General features: G+C 54.5%; 1 protein-coding gene across 4 annotated transcripts in view; it reads left to right on the forward strand.

The window, feature by feature from the left end:
* The window catches only part of MAST3 (microtubule associated serine/threonine kinase 3), a 46220-nt gene extending 24514 nt beyond the window's left edge, over positions 1 to 21706 (forward strand). For all 4 annotated transcript variants that reach the window (XM_058424897.1, XM_058424894.1, XM_058424895.1 and 1 more), the window contains 15 exons: positions 721 to 1017; positions 2223 to 2361; positions 4964 to 5096; positions 5202 to 5367; positions 6105 to 6206; positions 7643 to 7765; positions 9353 to 9462; positions 11945 to 12078; positions 13804 to 14048; positions 14506 to 14733; positions 15045 to 15271; positions 15784 to 15906; positions 16912 to 17075; positions 17464 to 17645; positions 19208 to 21706. In XM_058424897.1, the coding sequence (XP_058280880.1) occupies positions 721 to 1017; positions 2223 to 2361; positions 4964 to 5096; positions 5202 to 5367; positions 6105 to 6206; positions 7643 to 7765; positions 9353 to 9462; positions 11945 to 12078; positions 13804 to 14048; positions 14506 to 14733; positions 15045 to 15271; positions 15784 to 15906; positions 16912 to 17075; positions 17464 to 17645; positions 19208 to 19743 (2909 nt within the window). In that variant the 3' untranslated portion in view covers positions 19744 to 21706. The remainder of the gene's footprint in view (positions 1 to 720; positions 1018 to 2222; positions 2362 to 4963; positions 5097 to 5201; positions 5368 to 6104; positions 6207 to 7642; positions 7766 to 9352; positions 9463 to 11944; positions 12079 to 13803; positions 14049 to 14505; positions 14734 to 15044; positions 15272 to 15783; positions 15907 to 16911; positions 17076 to 17463; positions 17646 to 19207) is intronic.
* Positions 21707 to 22938: the final 1232 nt, after the last annotated feature.

The following is a 22938-nucleotide window of genomic DNA, read 5'->3' on the forward strand; positions in this document are numbered from 1 at the left end:
TTGGGAGGCCGAGGCGGGCAGATCACGAGGTCAGGAGATCGAGACCATCCTCGCTAACATGGTGAAACCCTGTCTCTACTAGAAATACAGAAAATTAGCCGGGCATGGTGGTAGGCACCTGTAGTCCCAGCTACTCGGGAGGCTGAGGCAGGAGAAGGGCGTGAACCCAGGAGGCGGAGCTTGCTTTGAGCAGAGATCGCGCCACTGTACTCCAGCCTGGGCGACAAAGCCAGACTCCATCTCCAAAAAAAAAAAAAGAAAGAAAGAAAGAAAGAAATACACAAGCAGCCAGTGGCTCTCGCCTATAATCCCAGCACTTTGGGAGCCCGAGGCCGGAGGGTCACTTGAGGCCAGGAGTTTGAGACTAGCCTCCGCAACATAGCGAGACCCCATCTCTATAAAAAATTTAAACATTAGCCAGGCTCTGGTGTGGGAGGATCATTTGAGCCCGGGGGGTGGTCAAGACTATAGTGGGCCATGATCTCATGACTGTTCCAGCCTGGGCAACAGAGTGAGGCGCTCTCTCAAAAAACATAAAATAAGATAAAATAAAAATAAAGAAACATACAACCTAGAGGCCAATATACAAGGGCCACGTGCAGCCCATTTATATGACCCCCAGCCATGGTGGCTTAAACCCAAAGGTGGCTGCTCTGGGAGGGGGACCAGGTAAGGAGAAAGCGTGGCCCAGGCAGAGGGCACAGCACAGGCAAAGGCCAGGCAGGTTGGGATCTGGGCTCAAGTTGAGCTGTAGTGCCTGCTGGGGCCTCGATCTCCGGTCCCAGCAAGCCTGGCCCTCTGTCCCCAGGGCCGTCTTCCTGGTGCGGCACCGTGACACACGGCAGCGCTTTGCCATCAAGAAGATCAACAAACAGAACTTGATCCTGCGTAACCAGATCCAGCAGGTCTTTGTGGAGCGTGACATTCTCACCTTTGCCGAGAACCCCTTTGTGGTCAGCATGTTCTGCTCCTTTGAGACCCGGCGCCACCTGTGTATGGTCATGGAATACGTGGAAGGTATGCTCACTGGGGCTTGCATGCCTCCAGCGATGGGGAGCTCACCCCTCCACGCCTGGGAGAAAATTTTTAGACCAAGTTGAGGTCTGTTCTGTCCTCCATGAGGTCTCACCCTGCTTTGGGGGACCCTCAGGAACCCCAGTCTGGGGTAGGGAGCCCAGCCATGGGGGTTTAGGGCTGGAGGAGCCCAGACAGGAGTGTGTGAGGATGGGACCCTGGAGGCAAGAGGAGGGTGGCCATCCTAGGTTGGGGGAACTGATGGGCAGAGGCCTGGAGGCCAGAAGTGAAGGCAGGGAGATGTATGGTTCAGGCAGGTAAAGCACTATTACCAAAGTACTCCCAGGCGAGAGAGCGAACATGCACTTAGGAGACACCAGCTGTATACAGCACTAATTGCTGCCCTGTTGGGGAGAATCAGAAGGCAGGGTCTCAGCTTGGCATGCTGGCTCATGCCTGTAGTCCCAGCACTTTGGGAGGCCGAAGTGGGCTGATCGCTTGAGGTCAGGACTTTGAGACCAGCCTAAGCAACATGGCAAAACCCCCGTTCACGCCTGTAGTCCCAGCTACTCAGGAGGCTGAAGCAGGAGATTCGCTTGAACTCTGGAGGCGGAGCTTGCAGTGAGCCAAGACTGCGCCACTGCACTCTAGCCTGGGCCACTGCACTCTAGCCTGGGCAACAGAGTGAGACTCTGTCTCAAAAAAATAAATAAAAATTTAAAAAATAGGCCAGGCGCGGTGGCCAACGCCTGTAATCTCAGCACTTTGGGAGGCCAAGGCTGGTAGATCACGAGGTCAAGAGATCGAGACCATCCTGGCCAACATAGTGAAGCCCCGTCTCTACTAAGAATACAAAAATTAGCAGAGTGTGGTGGTGTGCGCCTGTAATCCCAGCTACTCTGGAGGCTGGGCAGGAGACTCGCTTGAACCCGGGAGGCGGAGGTTGCAGTGAGCCGAGATCGCGCCACCGCACTCCAGCCTGGCGACAGAGCGAGACTCTCTCAAAAAGAAAAAAAAAAGTTAAAAACTTAAAAATAAATGAAGGTAGGGTCCGCCCCTTCCCTCTCCCCCGACCCTCCCCGCTGAGACAGAACAAACTGGGGACCCTTTGCAGGAGGTACAGCGAGGAGGATGCGTAGGCATTGGGCATAACCTAAGGGGTGGGCGGTGGGGGGGCCGGGCCTCATGACGACATCCGCCCCTCCCAGGTGGCGACTGCGCCACGCTCTTGAAGAACATGGGCCCGCTGCCCGTGGACATGGCCCGCCTGTACTTCGCCGAGACGGTGTTGGCGCTGGAGTACCTGCATAACTATGGCATCGTGCACCGTGACCTCAAACCAGACAAGTGAGCTGAGCTAGCCTGCGCGGGGCCTCGGGGAGGGCGGGCCCAGAGCGGCTGGGGCGGGGCCAGAGAGAATCAGGGGCGGGGCCAAAGGGGCGGGGGCAGTGCCTCTGAGGTGCATCCCGGGACCCTTCAGGAGCCCCATCTGTCTGAGCTCTGTTGGTACCTCCTGACCGGAAGGCAGGGAATGAGCGCATGGTGAACATCTTGTGTATACAGAGGAGAGGAGAGCAGACACTTAATAGGCGTCTGCTGTATGCAGGGGAAGGCTGGTGCACTTATGGAGGTGCTGCCAATCAAGGGGAGAGGATGTGCACTTAGGATGCACACACTGTATACAGGAGAAGCGGCTGCGCACCCAGAGCTGCTGCTGCACAAGAGGAGAGAACATGCACTTATAAGACACCAGCTACATACACAGAACAGGATTATGCAATTTGCGAGACCTTACATGTAAAGACAGTGACCGTGCATGTCTTGAGCACCTGCTGTATATTAGTGCAGGAAAGCAAGGAAGAGAACTTGTTTACTGAGAGCCTTAGGATGTTTGTTTTATTCTAGTATGTAGTAAGCACCTACTGCATGCCAGACCTTCTATGGGCAACTGGGAGACACAGGGCCACCTGCTTTGAAACCCCTGTATTATTTTCTCCTCTGCATTTATTGAGTGCCTGCTGTGTACAGGGAAAAAGGAATGCCCGTTTATCAAGTGTCCTTGAGATACGAGGCAAGAACTGGCATTTCTCACATATATGTGTGGAGATGTGAACATGAGTGTTAAGAGCCTTGCATGTAGGCCAGGCTTGGTGGCTCACACCTGTAATCCCAGCACTTTGGGAGGCTGAGGCGGGCGGATCACCTGAGGTCAGGAGTTCAAGCCCAGCCTGGCCAACATAGTTAAACCTTGTCTCTACTAAAAATACAAAAATCAGCTGGGAGTGGTAGTGCGCACCTGTAGTCCCAGCTACTCAGGAGGCTGAGGCAGGAGAATCGCTTGAACCTGGAAGGTGGAGGTTGCAATGAGCCAAGATCATGCCACTGCACGCAAGCCTGGGCGACAGAGCAAGACTCCATCTAAAAAAAAAAAGCGCCTTGCATGTTTTCAGGGCATTTTGCAGTTGGCAAGTGGCTTAGAAAACAGACATGTATTTGGCACCTGCTGTATACCTGGGCCTGTGCTCGATGCTCTAAGGAACTCAGAAGTATGAATAACTCCATACACACTAACGTTGGGTTTCTATATCACATTTTCTTGGTTGGCATGTACTTGTTAGGCACCAGGTGTGTACAAAATAGGCAGAAGAACAGTTATTAGGCAATGACTGTGTACCTGGCCCAGAACACTTTATCTTTATTTATTTATTTATTTATTTATTTATTTATTGAGACAGGGACAGTCTCTGTCGCCCAGGCTGGAGTACAGTGGCGCAATCTTGGCTCACTGCAACCTCCGCCTACCGGGTTCAAGCAATATTCCTGCCTCAGCTTCCCGAGTAGCTGGGATTACAGGCATGCGCCGCTACGCCCGGCTAACTTTTGGTTTTTTTTTTTTTTTTTTTTTTGAGGCAGAGTCTCGCTCTGTCGCCAGGCTGGAGTGCAGTGGTGCGATCTCGGCTCACTGCAACCTCAGACTCCCTGGTTCAAGCGATTCTCCTGCCTCAGCCTTCCAAGTAGCTGGGATTACAGGCATGCACCACCACGCCCAGCTAATTTTTGTATTTTTAGTAGAGACAGGGTTTCACCATGTTGGTCAGGCTGTTTTTGAACTCTAGACCTCAGGTGATCCGCCAGCCTCGGCCTCCCAAAGTGCTGGGATTACAGGTGTGAGCCACCGCGCCCGGCGAATGAACTCATTTTTAAAACTCTCGGGCAGGTACAGTATACACTGCTGTTTAGGTTTTCCTGTGGACTTAAATATATAAATGTTTTGCTACATCATAGTGTCTTATGCACCAGCTGTATGAAGTCGCATTTCCGTGCACCTTCTGGGTGCATCTGCCACTTAAAAATACATTCCAGAGAATTCACTATGTATAACCATCATTTAATGAACTATGTAGTCAGTACCTCCTGTTTGCCCCAGCTCTGTAAAGAAACAATTCTGGGCCAGGGGTGTTGGCTCACACCTGTAATTCCAGCACTTTGGGAGGCCGAGGCGGGTGAATTACCTGAGATCAGGAGTTCGAGACCAGCGTGACCAACATGGCAAAACCCCGTTTCTACTAAAAATACACTAAAATATATATATATATATATACACACACATATACACACACACACGGTAGAGACCAGGCATGCTGGCTCACGCCTGTCATGCCAGCACTTTCAAAGGTGAGAGGATTGCTTGAGGCCAGCAATTCAAGACCAGCCTGGGCAACATAGCAAGACCTCATGTCTACAAAAAAAAAAAAAAAACACCTTAGCTGGGTGTGGTGGTGTGCACCTGTAGTTCCAGCTACTTGGGAGGCTGAGCGGGAGGATCGCTAGGGCCCAGGAGTTGGAGGCAGAGCTCCGCCCATCTCAGGTGGAGCCAAGGTCTAGGGCAGAAGGAGAGGCCAGGCACCCCAGCCCCCCAGCTCTGAGCACACCCCTAACCTGCCCACAGTCTGCTCATCACCTCGCTTGGCCACATCAAGCTCACGGACTTCGGCCTGTCCAAGATCGGCCTCATGAGCATGGCCACCAACCTCTACGAGGGCCACATCGAGAAGGACGCCCGAGAGTTCATCGACAAGCAGGTGGGCGGGCAGGTGGGTGGGCAGCCCTGGGATGCCTCCTCCTCTCTCCTGGGGCCTCTCTTGGCCTGGGGGCTGGCCTCAGTTTCCCCGTTCTGCCTGGCCCAGGTGTGTGGGACGCCGGAATACATAGCCCCCGAGGTGATCTTCCGCCAGGGCTATGGGAAGCCAGTGGACTGGTGGGCCATGGGCGTCGTCCTCTATGAGTTTCTGGTGGGCTGCGTGCCTTTCTTTGGAGACACCCCTGAGGAACTCTTCGGTCAGGTGGTCAGCGGTGCGTTTCCTCCACGGGCCCGGGTTCGAGCTGCAGCCCCACCAGAGCTCTGGGCAGTGGTCCTCCACCCACATGTCAGGGAGAGAAGCAGGAAGAAGGGAGGGAGTTGGATGCCAGGTGGGGAGGCGGCGGGGTGCTGAGTGAGGCGGGTGGCTGGATTAATTATAGGGTCACGGAGGCTTCACTGAAGTGACATGAGGCCGGGCACGGTGGCTCACACCTGTAATTCCAGCACTTTGGGAGGCTGAGGCGGGAGGATCATATAAGGCCAGGAGTTTGAGACCAGCCTGGACAACATGGTGAAACCCCATCTCTACTAAAAATACAAAAATTAGCCGAGCATGGTGGTGGGCACCTGTAATCCCAGCTACTTGGGAGGCTGAGGCAAGAGAATCACTTGAACCCAGGAGGTGGAGATTTCAGTGAGCTGAGATTGTGCCACTGCATCCAGCCTGGGCGACAGAGCGAGACTCCATCTCAAAAAATAAAAAAAAGAAGTGACATGTGAGCAGAGACCTGCAAGAACCTGAGAATGAGAGGAAGCCATAGAGACAGAAAAGGGAAAGGTGGCTCTGAGCGTAGGGCACAGGTGCGGCAAAAGCTCTCAGTGGGTACCGAGCCTGCCACGTTGAAGGGGCAGAGGAGGCCAGTGGCTTGGAGTACACTGAGGTGAGGGGAAATGGTGGATGTTACTAGAAAGGAATACCCTTGCCTTCTCTCTCCCTCCCTCATTTTAGATGAGATCATGTGGCCAGAGGGAGACGAGGCCCTTCCAGCAGACGCCCAGGACCTCATCACCAGGTTGCTCCGGCAGAGCCCACTGGACCGTCTGGGCACTGGTATGTAGTGTGGGGGAGAAGCCAGGTGAGTGGCTCCTTCAGGCCCTGGGACCCAGGAAACGGAGGGATAGCGCCTGGAGTAGACAAGAGTTCTACTTGGGAAGCTGCATGGAGGAGGGGGTTTGCAGCTAGGGTTTTGAAGAATGCACAGGAGTTCTCCAGGAACTATCACAAGATAGTTGGAAAGAATAGAAAGTAGCTGGGTCTGGTGCCCATGTGCAGCACTGAGCCTGAATAAGTATGTGAGGCTGTGAAGTCACCAGAACCTGTGTCAAAGGCCCAGCCCAGAAGATCCCACTGTCCCAGTTTTCCCAGCCACCTGGTTAATCATTAAGGGACCATTTGAGACTCATGCAGCCACCCACCATGTGGCCACTATGGCTCTTGTTCATGACTGAGGCTTCGCTATATGGGAGATGGTTGGGTCCAAGGTCGGGGATCCTCACCTGCTCTGTGGAGCAGAAACAAGTGGGAGAAGCCCGGGAAGGAGGGCTTCGTAAGGCTCTGGGCTTTCTCTAGGTGGTGTGGTCCCAGATGGCAGCGGAGAGAAGGGCAGAATCTTTGGAACCTGGGCAGCTTGGGTGCTTTTTTATTTTTTTGAGATTAGATCTCACTCTGTCACTCAGGCTGGAGTGGAGTTGCACAATCTTGGCTCACTGCAACCTCCCCCTCCCAGGCTCAAGCGATCCTCCCACCTCAGCCTCCTGAGTAGCTGGAACCACAGGCATGTGCCATCATGCCCAGCTAATTTTTATACTTTTGGTAGAAACGAGATTTCACCATGTTGCCCAGGCTGGTCTCAAACTCCTGACCTCAAGTGATCTGCCCGCCTCAGCCTCCCAAAGTGCTGGCATTACAGGCATGAGCCACCATGCCTGGCTGCTGACCTGGGTTTGAATCCTGGCTTGGTCCCTCTCCAGGCTCCTAAATGACAGCGGATTTTTGTTCCCATTTTTCTGGTTCTTTTGTGGTGGTGGTTGTTGTTGTTGTTGTTATTGTTGTTGTTGTTGTTGTTGTTGTTGTTGTTATTGTTTGAGACAGAGTTTCGCTTTGTTGCCCAGGTTGGAGTGCAGTGGTGCTATCTCAGCTCACTGCTGCAATCTCCACCTCCCAGGTTCAAGCGATTCTCTTGCCTCAGCCTCCCGAGTAGCTGGGAATACAGGCACCAGCCATCACACCTGGCTAATTTTTGTGTTTTTAGAAGAGATGGGGTTTTGCCATGCTGGCCAGGCTGGTCTCGAACTCCTGACCTCAGGTGATCCACCCTTCTTGGCCTCCCAAAGTGCTGGGATTACAGGTGTGAGCCACTGCGCCCGGCCCATTTTTCTGGTTCTGTGTTGTCCCCACCCTGTGTCCACCATGGGCAGTGGGGGTGGAGGGGCATCCTGTGGCGGGTGAGGTGAGGACCCACAGGGCTCAGCTGGGCATATCTGCAGGTGGCACCCACGAAGTGAAGCAGCACCCCTTTTTCCTGGCCCTGGACTGGGCAGGGCTTCTCCGACACAAAGCCGAGTTCGTGCCCCAGCTTGAAGCCGAGGATGATACCAGCTACTTTGACAGTAAGGAGGGGTCCCCCCGGCGGGGGGGGGCTCTGCCATCCCTCAATCTCTGGGGGCAGAGGGCTGCGTGCCAGGCATTCCACCCGAGCTTGGCACCTCACCCTAGGCCTGGAGCTTCTGACTTCCTGAGCCTTCCAAGAATCTAGGGCGTGTGTCGGCCGCCCCCTGGCTGGATTTCCTGTGCGTCTGGGCTCAGGAGGCCACAGCATCCCTCAGGCTTCAGAAGGAGAAACCAAGGCACCAAGTGTGACAGACCTTTGGGGTTCCGCAGCAAGTTGGGCCTCCTGAGTGTCCGTCCCTGACCAGGCATGGGGCCCCATCTGTTACCCAGGAGGGTAGGGCGCCTCGTGCAGCTCTAGTGGAGGGGTCCCTGCAGGGGCACTGTAGGTGAGCTCTGAGGGATGACTCTCTCTCTCCCCACTTGGGGGTCCTGCCCTTCAGTGTCCAGCACCTCCTTCAGAGCTTGCTTCACGTCAGAGGTCTTTTCTGAGCTTGTTTCCTCTTCTGTAAAATGAGGAACATCCTTTATGTTTGAGATGTGCAATTTTGACCAGGCGCAGTGGCTCAAGCCTTTAATCCCAGAACTTTGGGAGGCTGAGGTGTGCAGATCACCTGAGGTCAGGAGTTCGAGACCAGCCTGCCTGACCAACATGGAGAAACCTGTGGGAAGCTGAGGCACGAGAATTGCTTGAACCCGGGAGGTGGAGGTTGCGGTGAGCTGAGATGGCACCATTGCACTCCAGCCTGGGCAACAAGAGCAAAACAAAAAAAAAAAAAAAAGAGATGCACAATTTTACCTAATTCTGTGTGACCCATTTCAAGGAATCACTGAAGTTTAGAAATAGGAATTCCCGCCCCTGGTCCCACAACCTGTTTTTTTGTTTGTTTTTGTTTTTGTTTTTGTTTTGAGACAGAGTCTTGCTCTGTCGCCCAGGCTGGAGTGCAGTGGCGCGATCTCGGCTCACTCAAACCTCTGCCTCCCGGTTTCAAGCAATTATCTGCCTCAGCCTCCCGAGTAGTTGGGATTACAGGTGCTTGCCACCATGCTTGGCTAATTGGTCCCACAACTTTTTAATTATTTATTTGTTGAGATGGAGTTTCGCTCTGTCGCCCAGGCTGGAGTGCAGCGGTGCGATTTCGACTCACCACAACCTCTGCCTCCCAGGCTCAAGCGATTCTCCTGCCTCAGCCTCCCAAGTAGCTGGGATTACAGGCACGTACCACTACTGCCCAGCTAATATTTATATTTGTAGTAGAGACGGGGTTTCACCACGTTAGCCAGGCTGATCTCGAACTCCTGACCTCAAGTGATCCACCTGCCTTGGCCTCCCAAAGTGCTGGGATTACAGGCGTGAGCCGCCGCACCCGGCCCCACAACTTTTTAGGGACACAGCTGGTGTTGATCCCCAGATATCTGCTCTGCCACCCAAGCGTCCTGTGGTCCTTAAACACACCAGGCACTGTCCCACCTCAGAGCCTTTGCCCTGGCAGTGACCTTATCCTGAGACGCCCTCCCTGCATCGCCACACTGCCCTTGAGATCATCTCTGGGCATCAGGCGTGCTGCATGTGCCTCTCCCTCCCACAGCACGTTCGGAACGTTACCGCCACCTGGGCTCCGAGGACGATGAGACCAATGATGAAGAATCGTCCACAGAGATCCCCCAGTTCTCCTCCTGCTCCCACCGGTTCAGCAAGGTGGGCCCGGGTCCCAAGGGGAGCCACTGCTCAGAAAACATTGCATGATGTCTCTTTGCTTTCGTATCTGTTTTTTGATTTTGCTTTGTTTTGTTCTGTAGAGATGAGGTCTTGCTATGGTGCCCAGGCTGGTCTCCAACTCCTGAACTCAAGTGATCCTCCCACCTCGGCCTCCCAAAGTGCTAGGAATTGTATTTTTTTTGTTTTGTTTTGTTTGAGACGAAGTCTCGCTCTGTTGCCCAGGCTGGAGTGCAATGGCGCAATCTCAGCTCACTGCAACCTCTGCCTTCCGGGTTCAAGTGATTCTCCTGCCTCAGCCTCCTGAGTAGCTGGGATTACAGGCATGTGCCACCACACCCAGCTAATTTTTTGTATTTTTAGTAGAGATGGGGTTTCACCATGTTGGCCAGGCTGGTCTCAAACTCCTGACCTCAGGCTATCCTCCTGCCTCAGCCTCCCAAAGTGCTGGCATTACAGGCATGAACCACTGCACCTGGTCAATTTTTTTTGTATTTTTAGTAGAGATGGGGTTTCATCATGTTGGCCAGGCTGGTCTCAAACTCTTGACCTCGTGATCTGCCCGCCTCGGCCTCCTAAAGTGCTGGGATTACAGGCATGAGCCATCGCACCTGGCCTTGTTTTTTTTTGTTTTGTTTTGTTTTTTTAATTTGCCTTTGTTTTAGCCATTTTAAGGCATACAATTTCCGAGGCGGGCGTATCACTTGAGGTCAGGAGTTCAAGACCAGCCCAACTAACATGGTGAAGCCCTGTCTCTACTAAAAATACAAATTTAGCCGGGCGTGGTGGCAGGTGCCTGTAACCCCAGCTACTCGGGAAGCTGAGGCAAGAGAATTGCCTGAACCCCAGAGGTGGAGGCTGCAATAAGCTGAGATCACACCGCTGCACTCCAGCCTGGGCGACAGAGCGAGACTCTGTCTCAAAAAATAATAATAATAATAAAGTAAAATAAAATGTACAATTTCGTGGCATTCAGCACATTCACAATGTTGTGCAACTGTCACCTCTATCTAGCTCTCAAATGTTTGATAACCCCAAAAAGATAATTCATACCCATTAGCAACCACTCCCCATTTGTCCTCCTTCAGCCTCCATCTTTATGGATTTGCCTGTTCTGGGCATTTCATATCAATGGAATCTCACACTGTGTGGCCTTTTGCGTCTGGCTTCTCTTACTCAGCATCATGTACTCAAGGCTCATCCCTACTGCAGTGTGGACCAGTGCTTGCTTCCTTTTTATGGCTGAGTAATATTCCATCATATGGACAGAATACATGGTTTATCCACCCATCTTTGATGCACATTTGGGTCTATTCCACCTTGTGAATACAGGTACCATGCTGGGTGTTATTTTAGTTTATTTACTTATTTATTTATTTATTTATTGAGATGGAGTCTTGCTCTGTTGCCCAGGCTGGAGTGCAATGGTGCAATCTCAGCTCACTGCAACCTCCACCTTCTGGGTTCAAGCGATTCTCCTGCCTCAGCCTCCCAAGTAGCTGGGATTACAGGTGCACGCCATCACACCCAGCTAATTTTTGTATTTTTAGTAGCAACGGGGTTTCACTATGTTGCCCAGGCTGGTCTCAAACTCCTGTCCTCAAGCGATCCGCCCGCCTCAGCCTCCCAAAGTCCTGGGATTAAAGGCATGAACCACCGTGCCTGGCCCTGGATGTTATTTTATAACCTCACGAGCTTAACTTACGTTCTCTACTTTGTTTATGATCTGATCAAAAAATGTTCCACTCTGCTCTAGGCCTGGGCCCCAGGCAGGACTTTCTAGTCAGCAGCAAAAATGCAGCTTGGTAGCCTGGCCCCTGAGCCTCAGTTTTTCCATCTGTACAATGGGCTAAAGTCTATGCTCTTTTAGGGATGTGGGGAGTGAGGATTTAGGGAAGTGACTCATACCAAAGCACCTGGTACATAGGAATCACTGGACTAAGCCAGCTTTCTTTTTTTTGAAACAGAGTCTCGCTCTGTCTCCTAGGCTGGAGTGCAGTGGCACGATCTCGGCTCACTGCAACTTCCGCCTTCCGGGTTCAAGCCATTCTCCTGCATCAGCCTCCCAAGTAGCTGGGACTACAGGCATGTGCCACCACACCCAGCTAATTTTTGTATTTTTAGTAGAGATGGGTTTTCACCATGTTGGCCAGGCTGGTCTTGAACGCCTGACCTCAAGTGATCCGCCCACCTCAGCCTCTCAAAGTGCTGGGATTACAGGCATAAGCCACCAGGCCCGGTCTAAGCCAGCTTTCTTGCCCCCTTTGTTGTTACTGGTTTTTTTGTTTGGGCTTCTTTTTTTTTTTTCTTTTTTCTTTTTTTGAAACAGGGTGTTGCTATGTTGCCCAGGCTGGTCTCAAACTCCTGGGCTCAAGTGATCCTCCGGGCTGGGCCTCCGAAAGTGCTGGGATTACAGGCATGAGCCATCGCACCCGGTTTACCATTCTTTTGTCTTGCCTCCCAGGTCTACAGCAGCTCTGAGTTCCTGGCCGTCCAGCCCACTCCTACCTTCGCTGAAAGGAGCTTCAGTGAAGACCGGGAGGAGGGGTGGGAGCGCCCCGACGTGGACTATGGCCGCCGGCTGAGTGCTGACATCCGGTAGGTGACCTGGGGAAGTGTAGGCAGATCCAGCTTCCAAGCCTGCTGGGAGGTAGAGACACCAAATCTGATGCAAAGGGAGTTTCCAAGTGGCCAAGTAGAAAAGGGTCAAACATATTGACCAGCCTATCAGATCCCTGACAACCTTGCTCTCTTTGGCTCTGTGTTTCTCACCATGCAAACATAAAACAGCTATGTACCATCATGCTGATAGGCACACTTTTCCTTCTGTCCAGAATGCCCTTTGCTTACTAACTCCTGTTCATCCTTCAAAGCTCAGACCCAACAGAAACAGTCAATGTCTGCTAGAGGATGGGTGTTGGAAGCTGGACTTTTTTTTTTTTTTTTTTTGAGACGGAGTCTCGATCTGTCACACAGGCTGGAGTGCAGTGGCGCAATCTCGGCTCACTGCAAGCTCCGCCTCCCAGGTTCACGCCATTCTCCTGCCTCAGCCTCCCGAGTAGCTGGGACTACAGGCGCCTGCCACCATGCCCGGCTAAATTTTTTATATTTTTAGTAGAGACGGGGTTTTGCCGTGTTAGCCAGGATGGTCTCGATTACCTGACCTCGTGATCCGCCCTCTTCAGCCTCCCAAAGTGCTAGGATTACAGGCGTAAGCCAGTGTGCCCGGCCCTTTTTTTTTTCTTTTTTTAAGAGACTCTGTCTCCCAGACTGGAGTACAGTGGCACGATCATAGCTCACTGCAGCCTCAAACTCCTAGGCTCAAGAGATCCTCTCACGTAGCTGGGACTACAGGCGTGCACCACGGCACCCGGCTAATTTTTTGTAGGCCAGGTGCAGTGGCTTACACTTGTAATCCCAACACTTTGGGAAGCCGAGGCAGGTGGATTACCTGAGGTCAGGAGTTCAAGACCAGCCTGGTCAACATGGCGAAACCCCGTCTCTACTAAAAACAAAAAAATTAGCTGGGTATAGTGGCGCACGTCTGTAATCTCAGCTACTTGGGAGGCTGAGGCACAAGAATTGCTTGAACCTGGGAGGCAGAGGTTACAGTGAGCCAAGATTGTGCCACTGCACTCCGGCCTGGGTGACAGAGCGAGACTCTGTCTCAAAAAAACAAAACAAAACAGAAAACAAAAAATTGTAGAGATGGGGTCTCCTTATGTTGCCCAGCCTGGTCTCAAACTCCTGGCCTCAAACAATCCTCCTGTCTCAGCCTCCCAAGGTGCTGGAATTATAGGTGTCAGCCACTGCACCCAGCCTGGAAGCTGGGTTTTAAAAGTTGAATAGGAAGCTGGGTGCAGTGGCTCACACCTGTAATCCCAGCACTTTGGGACCCCAAGGCAGGCGGGTCACTTGAGCTCAGGAATTCAAGACCAGTCTGGCCAACATGGTGTAACCCCGTCACTACTCAAAATACAAAAATTAGCCCAGTGTGGTGGCAGGCACCCATAATCCCAGCTACTTGGAAGGCTGAGGCAGGAGAATCACTTGAGCCCTGGAGGCAGTGGTTGTAGTGAGCTGAGATTGCACCACTGCACTTCAGCCTGTGTGACGGAGTGAGACCCTGTCTTTAAAAAAAAAAAGGTGAATAAGCGGTCTCCAGGTGGACAGAGAGGACAGTGCAGACAGAGGGAACTCGTCCTGTCTATGCAAATTGCCCCTGACTGCAGACTGAGAGTTAAGATGTGGCCATAAAAGGTGGCTGAGTATCCTGGGGTGCAGGTGCCTGGCAGGGGTGATGCAGGCTCTTCCTCCCTGCAGGCTGAGGTCCTGGACATCCCCTGGATCCTCCTGTCAGTCATCTTCGTCCCAGCCCGAGCGGGGTCCCAGCCCATCTCTCCTGAATACCATCAGCCTGGACACAATGCCCAAGTTTGCCTTCTCATCAGAGGATGAGGGGGCAGGCCCAGCCCCTGCAGGCCCCAAGAGGCCCGTCTTCATTCTAGGGGAGCCTGACCCCCCACCAGCGGCCACCCCAGTGATGCCCAAGCCCTCGAGCCTTTCTGGTAAGCGGGTCCTGAGTAAGAGGGATGATGTCATGGAAGTTTCCCAGAGGAGGGGCTATTTGAGATGGGTTTTCAAGGATGAGTAGGAGTTCTCCAGAGCCAACAAAGGCTTTAAGAGAGGAGAAGCCAGGGTCCCAGAGAGACCTCCAGCCCCCAAGGAACCCCAGTCTAGGGTAAATGCCCCCAGCTTCATAGAGTCAGGATGGGACCCCTAGCTCCCAAGATGGGGGAACTAAGGGTCTAAATGGGTATGGAGGAAGGCTTCCTGGAGGAGGGGACTTGAAGGCTTTTGCCTAGAGAATAATTTGGGAAGGGAATGCAGGAAGAGGGAACTGCATGAGCAAAGGCCAGGAGGCTGGACTGTGTAAATAGCGACCAGGGAGGAAGGGCCTTAAGGTCCCTTTAGGACCACATGGTGAGTTTGAGGGGCACCCGGCTGACCCTACTGACCCTCTAGCTGACACGGCTGCTCTCAGCCACGCCCGCCTACGGAGCAACAGCATCGGCGCCCGACACTCCACACCAAGGCCTCTGGATGCTGGCCGGGGCCGCCGCCTTGGGGGCCCAAGAGACCCAGCCCCTGAGAAGTCCAGAGCCTCCTCCAGCAGTGGCAGTGGTGGCGGCGGTGGGGGCCGCGTGCCCAAGTCGGCCTCTGTCTCTGCCCTGTCCCTCATCATCACGGCAGGTAATGCCCAAGGCCCCCCTCTCACCTTTGTCTGTCTGCACGCATTTTAACCAACAGAGTGGGGGCCCTTCCTGAGTTGGGGAGGCTGGGGATGAGCCCCAGAAGAGGGGAGGAGGAGCAGGACACAGGGAGAGCTGGGGGGACGGTGTTCCCAGTAGAGGGCACTGCACGTGCAAAGGCCTGGTGGGGTGACCATGCTTGGGACATTGAACCAACAGCAAAGTGGCCAGGGTGGTCGCTGTGGTGGGAAAGAGGGGGCCCCAGGGGAGACCTGCGAGGGAGTGAGTGACCCCCTCCCTAACCCCCTGCAGATGATGGCAGCGGCGGTCCCCTTATGAGCCCCCTTTCCCCGCGCTCTCTGTCCTCGAACCCGTCGTCCCGTGACTCCTCGCCGAGCCGAGACCCGTCCCCCGTGTGTGGCAGCGTGCGGCCCCCCATCGTCATTCACAGCTCCGGCAAGAAGTATGGCTTCAGCCTGCGGGCGATCCGCGTCTACATGGGTGATAGCGACGTCTACACTGTGCACCACGTCGTCTGGGTGAGTGCGGAGTGGGAATGGCAGGGACCTGGGTCCTAGTCTGACTCTGCCCAGTCACGTCCCTTCTCAGAGCTGCATTTTGGAGCCTGGCAGGGTTAGGTAGACAGAGCTGGTGCCACCGAGTTCATCTTGGTCCCTGTCAGTTGGCAGGGAGGAGGTCAGATGAGAGAGACAAGGATGGATGGATGGAGGCTCACAGATCCCAAGTGGCATTAACCTCCCAGCTCCATATGGGGATGCACTGGGCATGTTATCCTCCCTCTCCCAGCCCAAGGGCGTCAGGGCATGCCCTCCCTATTGGTTGCTCCCTGAACACACACAGAAGGCTTTCTGGAGGAGGGGGCATAGGAACTGGGGCTTTGATGGGTGAGTAGGAGTTCCCCAGGATCAGGGAAACTGAGGCAGCACAAGAGGCAGCAGCTTGCTGGGGTCCCACAGCAGACCCAGCCTGGGCTGGGGTCTCCAGATGTGGGGCCCAGGCCATTGACCCCACCGTTCTCGTCTGCCCCCAGAGTGTGGAGGACGGAAGCCCCGCCCAGGAGGCCGGCCTGCGGGCCGGGGACCTCATTACCCACATCAACGGGGAGTCGGTGCTGGGGCTGGTGCACATGGACGTCGTGGAGCTGCTGCTGAAGGTACGGCACCCCCACTGCCCACCCTCAGGGCTCTCCGGCACCCCTTGGCCGCAGCTCCCCGTTCCCGGTGGTTCTCCGCGTCCAGACACACAACCCCACATTCAATGTCAACTCCAGGCCTGGCACACCCACTTCCTTCTGCCCAGAATACATGTCCTTCTTCAGCCCCCAACATCACCCCTCAGAGCTGCTCCTCCAGGAAGCCCTCCCTTCTCCCTGGGCGCCCTCACATCTGTTCCTCCCTCTGGCTGAGGCCTGGAGGTAGGAGATGGGCTCAAGACAGGAGGAAGGGCCAGGCGCGGTGGCACACGCCTGTAATCCCAGCACTTTGGGAGGCCGAGGTGGGAGGATCACCTGAGCTCAGGACTTTGAGACCAGCCTGGGCAACAAAGCGAGACCCCATCTCTGCAAAAAACTAATTTGCTAGGCGTGGTGGCATGCGCCTATAGTCCTAGGTACTTGGGAGTCTGAGGTGAGAGGATCGCTTGGGCCCAGGAGGTTGAGGCCATAGTGAGCCGTGATTGTGCCATACTGCACTCCAGCCTGGGAGACAGAGTGAGGCCCTCCCTGGTTCTAAAAAAAATAGAGGGCTCTCATGTGGGCAGCTGCGTGGGTGGTTCATTGGATAGCTAGACACTGGGCAGGTGTCTTTGGCCTAATGACTCATGGGCCATTAGGTGAGTGATTGGGGGATGGGGAGATGTTGGGGTGATTAATGGGTGGATACCAGATAAGTGGGTGACAGACCCCAGGAGGGTGGAGAGTGAAGAGGGCAGGCCTCGATGGGCATTAACCACAGAGGGAAGGATCTTACCAGGAGGGATGGTGCTCCCTGGGCTGTTGTTTGACCGGATATATTGGGTAGGTCACTGGTTGTGTGGATGAATGGATGTTAGCGTGGTGGGTCCCAGCTGGTGCCCGGAGTGAAGGGGACACAGCAGCTGCCTGGCAAGTGCTGGGCCCTGTGAGAGGCACAGAGGCAACCCCTCACCATCCCTCCCACAGAGCGGCAACAAGATATCCCTGCGGACCACGGCCCTGGAGAACACCTCCATCAAGGTGGGCCCCGCCCGGAAGAATGTGGCCAAGGGCCGCATGGCACGCAGGAGCAAGCGGAGCCGTCGGCGGGAGACCCAGGATCGGTGTGCGGCAGTGACCACCAGGGAGCGGTACACAGGGGCAGGCCATGGGGACTGGGGTTCTTTTTTTCTTTTCTTTTTCTTTTTTTTTTTTTCAAGACAGTGTCTTGCTCTGTTGCCCAGGCTGGAGTGTAGTGGCTCAATCTTGGCTCACTGCAACCTCCACCTCCCGGGTTCAAGCGACTGTCGTGCCTCAGCCCCCTAAGTAGCTGGGACTACGGGCGTGCACTATCATGCCCAGCTAGTTTTTATATTTTCAGTAGAGACAGGGTTTTGCCATGTTGGCCAGGCTGGTCTCGAACTCCTGACCTTAAATGATCCGTCTGCCTCGGCCTCTGAAAGTGCTGGGATTACAGGTGTGAGCCACCATGCCTGGCCAGGAGCAGGGGTTCTGAAGCCTCCGGTTTTCTTACCCCAGGCGGAAGTCACTCTTCAAGAAGATCTCCAAGCAGACCTCCGTGCTGCACACCAGCCGAAGCTTCTCCTCCGGACTCCACCACTCACTGTCATCCAGTGAGAGCCTCCCCGGCTCGCCCACCCACAGCCTCTCCCCCAGCCCCACCACTCCCTGCCGAAGCCCAGCCCCTGATGTCCCAGCAGGTGGGTGCACCCTGACCCCCCGCCGCCCCGGCTACCCTGGGAGCAAGGGCTGGTGGGCCCCAGGAGGGAGGAAGGAGTTTAGGGGATGGAATGATGCGATGTAGGGAAAAAGATTACCGGGATCCTGGTGTGTAGCAGGGAACCTGGGAGTACTTAGAGACGAGTGCAGGTGCCAGGGAAGGGTGTGCCCAGCAGAGGAAACATCATGGACAAATGGGGCTAGACAGGAGGGTGGGAAAACTGAGAAGAGGCCAGGCGCGGAGGCTCATGCCTGTAATCCCAACACTTTGGGAGCCCAAGGCAGGAAGATCACTGAGCCCAGGAGTTTGAGACCAGCCTGGGCAACACAGGGAGACCCCATCTGTACAAAACATAAAAAAATTAGGTGGGTGTAAGGCCGGGCATGGAGGTTCACACCTGTAATCCCAGCACTTTGGGAGGCCGAGGCAGGTGGATCACCTGAGGTCGGGAGTTCAAGACCAGCCTGGCCAACATGGAGAAACCCCATCTCTACTAAAAATACAAAATCAGCCAGGCATGGTGGCACATGCCTATAATCCGAGCTACTAGGGAGGCTGAGGCAGGAGAATCGCTTGAACCCGGGAGGCGGAGGTTGCGGTGAGCCGAGATTGTGCCATTGCACTCCAGCCTGGGCAACAAGAGCAAAACTCAATCTCAAAAAAAAAAAATTAGGTGGGTGTGGTGTTGCACACCTGTGGTCCCAGCTAATCTGGAGGCTGAGATGGGAGGATCACTTGAGCCCAGGAGGTCAAGGCTGCAGTGAGCCATGATTGCATCACTGCACTCCAGCCTGGGCAACAGAGTGAGATCCCGTCTCAAAAAACAAAAGGAAAAAAAAAACAGAAGTGATACAGAGAAGGCTTTCTGGAGGAAGGGGAGTAGGAGCTGGGGCTTTGATGGGTGAGTAGGAGTTCACCAGAGCTAGGCCAAGGAAACAGCCCTCAGCAGGAGGCAGAAAAGTCTGGCATGAACCAGGCATGATGGCTCATGCCTATAATCCCAGCACTTTGGGAGGCCAAAGCAGGCAGATCACTTGAGGTCAGGAGTTTGAGACCAGCCTGGCCAACATGATGAAACCCCAACTCTACTAAAAATACAAAAATTAGCCAGGTGTGGTGGCACATGCCTGTAGTCCCAGTTACTTAGGGGACCGAGGCACGAGAATCACTTGAACCTGGGAGGTGAAGATTGCAGTGAGCCAGGATCATGCCACTGCACTCCAGCCTGGGTGACAGAGCAAGACCCTATTAAAAAAAAAAAAAAATTAGCCAGCCATGGTGGCCTGCACCTGTTGTCCCAGCTACTCAGGAGGCTGAGTTGTGAGGATCGCTTCAGCCCAGGAGGTTGAGGCTATGATTGAGCCAGTGCACTACAGCCAGGGCAACAGAGCAAGACCCTGTCTCAAAAACAAAAACAACCAGGCATGATAGGTGGCCACATGGAAAGATGTGGGCTTTAGCAGTTTTTGTCAGTCCCACAGCTCCACTTCCGGACTGGGGACATTGAGGCCAGAAGCCCTGACCTACGCTTATCACCCACAGATACCACTGCATCCCCACCCAGCGCATCCCCGAGCTCCAGCAGCCCCGCCTCCCCAGCTGCTGCTGGCCACACCCGCCCCAGCTCCCTGCACGGCCTGGCTGCCAAGCTTGGGCCACCCCGCCCCAAGACTGGCCGCCGCAAATCCACCAGCAGCATCCCGCCCTCCCCGCTGGCCTGCCCGCCCATCTCCGCACCCCCACCCCGCTCGCCCTCGCCCCTGCCTGGGCATCCGCCCGCACCTGCCCGATCCCCGCGGCTGCGCCGGGGCCAGTCGGCTGACAAGCTGGGCACAGGGGAACGGCTGGATGGGGAGGCGGGGCGGCGCAGTCGTGGGCCAGAGGCCGAGCTCGTGGTCATGCGGCGGCTGCACCTGTCCGAGCGCCGAGACTCCTTCAAGAAGCAGGAGGCCGTGCAGGAAGTTAGCTTCGATGAGCCACAGGAGGAGGCCACTGGGCTGCCCGCCTCAGTGCCACAGATCGCCGTGGAGGGCGAGGAAGCCGTGCCAGTAGCTCTCGGGCCCACCGGGAGAGACTGATCCCCTGCCAGGTCTCTCCCTGGCCTCAAAGTTACGCGTTTTCTTGTGCAATGTTTTTTCCATAAAGTCACGCCTGGATGGGGACTGAGCCACCAGCCTGACACCCAGAAGGCGAGAAGCCATCTTGGTCCTTGCTGGAAGGTGGACACACCGCTTGTGTTCTGGTGTCAATCGGGGCTGGATGGGGCAAGAATGGGGGACAAGGGTAGCTTTGTAAATAGCAGCAAATCCCTGCAACTAATTTATTACTTTTTTTTTCCTTTTTTTTTTTTTTCGAGACAGAGTCTCACTCTGTTGCCCGGGCTGGAGTGCAGTGGCGTGATATCGGCTCACTGCAACCTCCGCCTCCCAAGTTCAAGCGATTGTCCTGCCTCAGCTTCCCAAGTAGCTGGGATTACAGGCACCTGCTACTATGCCCGGCTAATTTTTTGTGTTTTTAGTACAGACGGGGTTTCACCATGTTGGTCAGGCTGGTCTCAAGCTCCTGACCTCATGATTCGCCCGCCTCGGCCTCCCAAAGTGCTGGGATTACAGGCGTGAGCCACTGGGCCCAGCCTAATTTATTACTTTTTATAAGCGATAGCCGTACTGAGCTGCCCCCTGAAGGTGGCTGCCAGGTCTTGCCCCATGCACCTGGGACTCTGTTTGCAGGCCCTGCCCTCTGGGCTAAGAAGGAAGCACTTTGGACAAGTCATCTATGTTTGTGTTTTCTAGTTTTTCTGTACTTTTTAAGTGTTTTGTGTTACCTGGTCTCATTCCCCTCCCCACACCCACCCATTTGAGGGGATGGAGTTGAAGTCACCTGGTCACCTGTACCGGCCCAGTTCGGATACAACCTGGACTGTCCATAAACAATTCCTCTCACCCACAAAATAATGTAATCCCAACGATGGACTGGATTCTGAAGGCCACTTCCCACCATCATAGCTGCCATCCCCAGGCAGTGCCTGCTCTATATATAGAGTCTGCCTCCAATCCTGCAGGCTTCAGCCTGGAGAAGGGATGTGGGAGCTGGAGCTTTGATGGATGAATAGGTGTTCACCGGATCTGGGCAGAGGGGTCATCCGCTCCCCAGGTGGGCACTGATAAAGGAAGGTACAGGCCTCACCTGGCATTGCCAAGGCAGCCTCCGGAAATGCTCGGCTGTCTCGGGGCATGCTCCAGTATGCCAGTCCTGCGGGATTATGTTCAGCTACTTCTAGAAACACTCAGTGTCCCCTCCCCTCAGGCTCCGCCTCGGCCTCGCCTTGTCCAGTCTACCCTGGACAAGATGCCATGTGTTTGAGGCCCAGCAGAGTAAGCCCTTGGCGGTGATGTGTCTGAAACACTTGTTAGGGGTTCCCTCCATATGTCAGAGCCTCTCTGGGATGAAGTTCAAGCCAGAAAACCCAGTTGAGGCTCGAGTTTGAATTTCAGCTTCACTGTGTGGCTCTGGGAAAATGGCTTTCCCACTCTGTGCCTCAGTTTCCTTGTGTTTACAAGACTAATCCCATTGACTGTTTATTAAGCACCTACTGTGTGCCAAGCGCTTTTACGTGGCTTCTCCCTCAGCCAGCCTTGAGAAGGCTGGAGGTGGTGTCATCACCTCCGTTTTACAGACAAAGCAGCTGAGACCCCAGCGAGGGGCGGAGACCTGTCCCACGATCACCCAGCAGGAGTCGTGGCAGAACGGAGCATCAACCAGACCCTGTTGTGGGCGTTGTCATCAAGGGAGCTTGAATGGAGGGTCTGGTGTCAGATACAGCTGACTCCAGCCCCAGCTCATCCCCCATGATGCTGTGTGACCCACTGGGCACTCTGGTGAGGGAGCTTTCCAGACATCAACAGCCCACTCTGCTTCCCTTTCTGAGTCCCCTGTCCAGCACTGCCTAGTGTTGGAGGGTAGACCAAGGCTGTGCATGATTCACCCCCTCCTTCCATCCTGGAGCTGGCAGTGAATAAAAGCCCGTATTTACAAAGATGAGTTCCAACGTCTGGATTTGTGAGGGGCTGAGAAAGGAGGAAGGGAAGAGTGGGGAGGGAAGCGGAGTGAAATAGACCCATGGCTCAGTCATTACAAGTGGGTTTTGAGGGCTGCATAGCAGTTCGCTGTTGAGATTCTTCCCGATGCCATCGCTGGTACCAGCCTCCTGCTACCCTCTCCCTGTGAGTACTCCATCATAGCTCTGCCTTTAAAAGCTTCCTCCAGACATCTGGGCCCTGAGCTATATTTTTTATTTTTATGTGTTTGAGGCAAGGTCTCGCTCTGTAACCCAGGTTGGAGTACAGTGGCGCAATCACGGCACACTGCAGCCTTGACCTCCTGGGCGCCCTGAGCTATGTTAATAAAATAAATAAGCGGCGGGGCGCGGTGGCTCACGCCTGTAATCCCAGCACTTTGGAAGGCCGAGGAGGACGGATCTCCTGAGGTCGGGAGTTCCAAACCAGCCTGACCAACATGGAGAAACCCTGTCTCTACTAAAAATACAAAATTAGCCGGGCGTGGTGGCGCATGCCTGTAATCCCAGCTACTCGGGAGGCTGAGGCAGGAGAATCGCTTGAACTCGGGAGGTGGAGGTTGCGGCGAGCCGAGATAGCGCCATTGCACTCCAGCCTGCGCAACAAGAGCGAAACTCCATCTCAAAAATAATAATAATAAAATAAGCAATCGTCGCGTCCTTTCTATCCTGGTCTTAGCTTGCGCTCTGCCATAAAACTCCCTCTAGCCGAACCCAGACCAGCCCTAGAGCAATCCGTTACTTCCGGGGCGCTCAGCCGGCTTGCAAACACTCTTGGCTACAGCCCCATCTCCGAGTGCGTTCGGCTATTTCCGGAAACAGTCGGCATCTGGGCTCAAGTCCGCTAAATTCTAGTGCCCGTAGGGGTCGAGATCGTTGGCTGTTTCCGGACGCTCTGGGTTGCCATGGAAACTCCTTCAACCCTGGCTTTCTCCGACCTCTGCTTTTTCCGGCAGGCCCTTTCCCCCACTCTACTGCCCCCTGTTGGCTGAGCTTGAGAACGCCTCATTTGTCCCCTGGAACCATCTATGTTTCAGCAATTTCCATAAGCTGGCGGTCGCCTCTGGGTCTAAACTCCCAAGTCCTCCACTGGGCACTGAGCACATTCGGTTATTTCCAGAAACGCTCCACGGTCTTGGGGATTAGCATCGGTTGTACCAGTCCAGCCGGAGAGAGTGTTCGGCCATTTCCGGAAGCG

Source organism: Hylobates moloch, unplaced genomic scaffold, assembly GCF_009828535.3.
Source record: "Hylobates moloch isolate HMO894 unplaced genomic scaffold, HMol_V3 SCAFFOLD_12, whole genome shotgun sequence".
In the NCBI taxonomy this organism is placed as follows: domain Eukaryota; kingdom Metazoa; phylum Chordata; class Mammalia; order Primates; family Hylobatidae; genus Hylobates; species Hylobates moloch.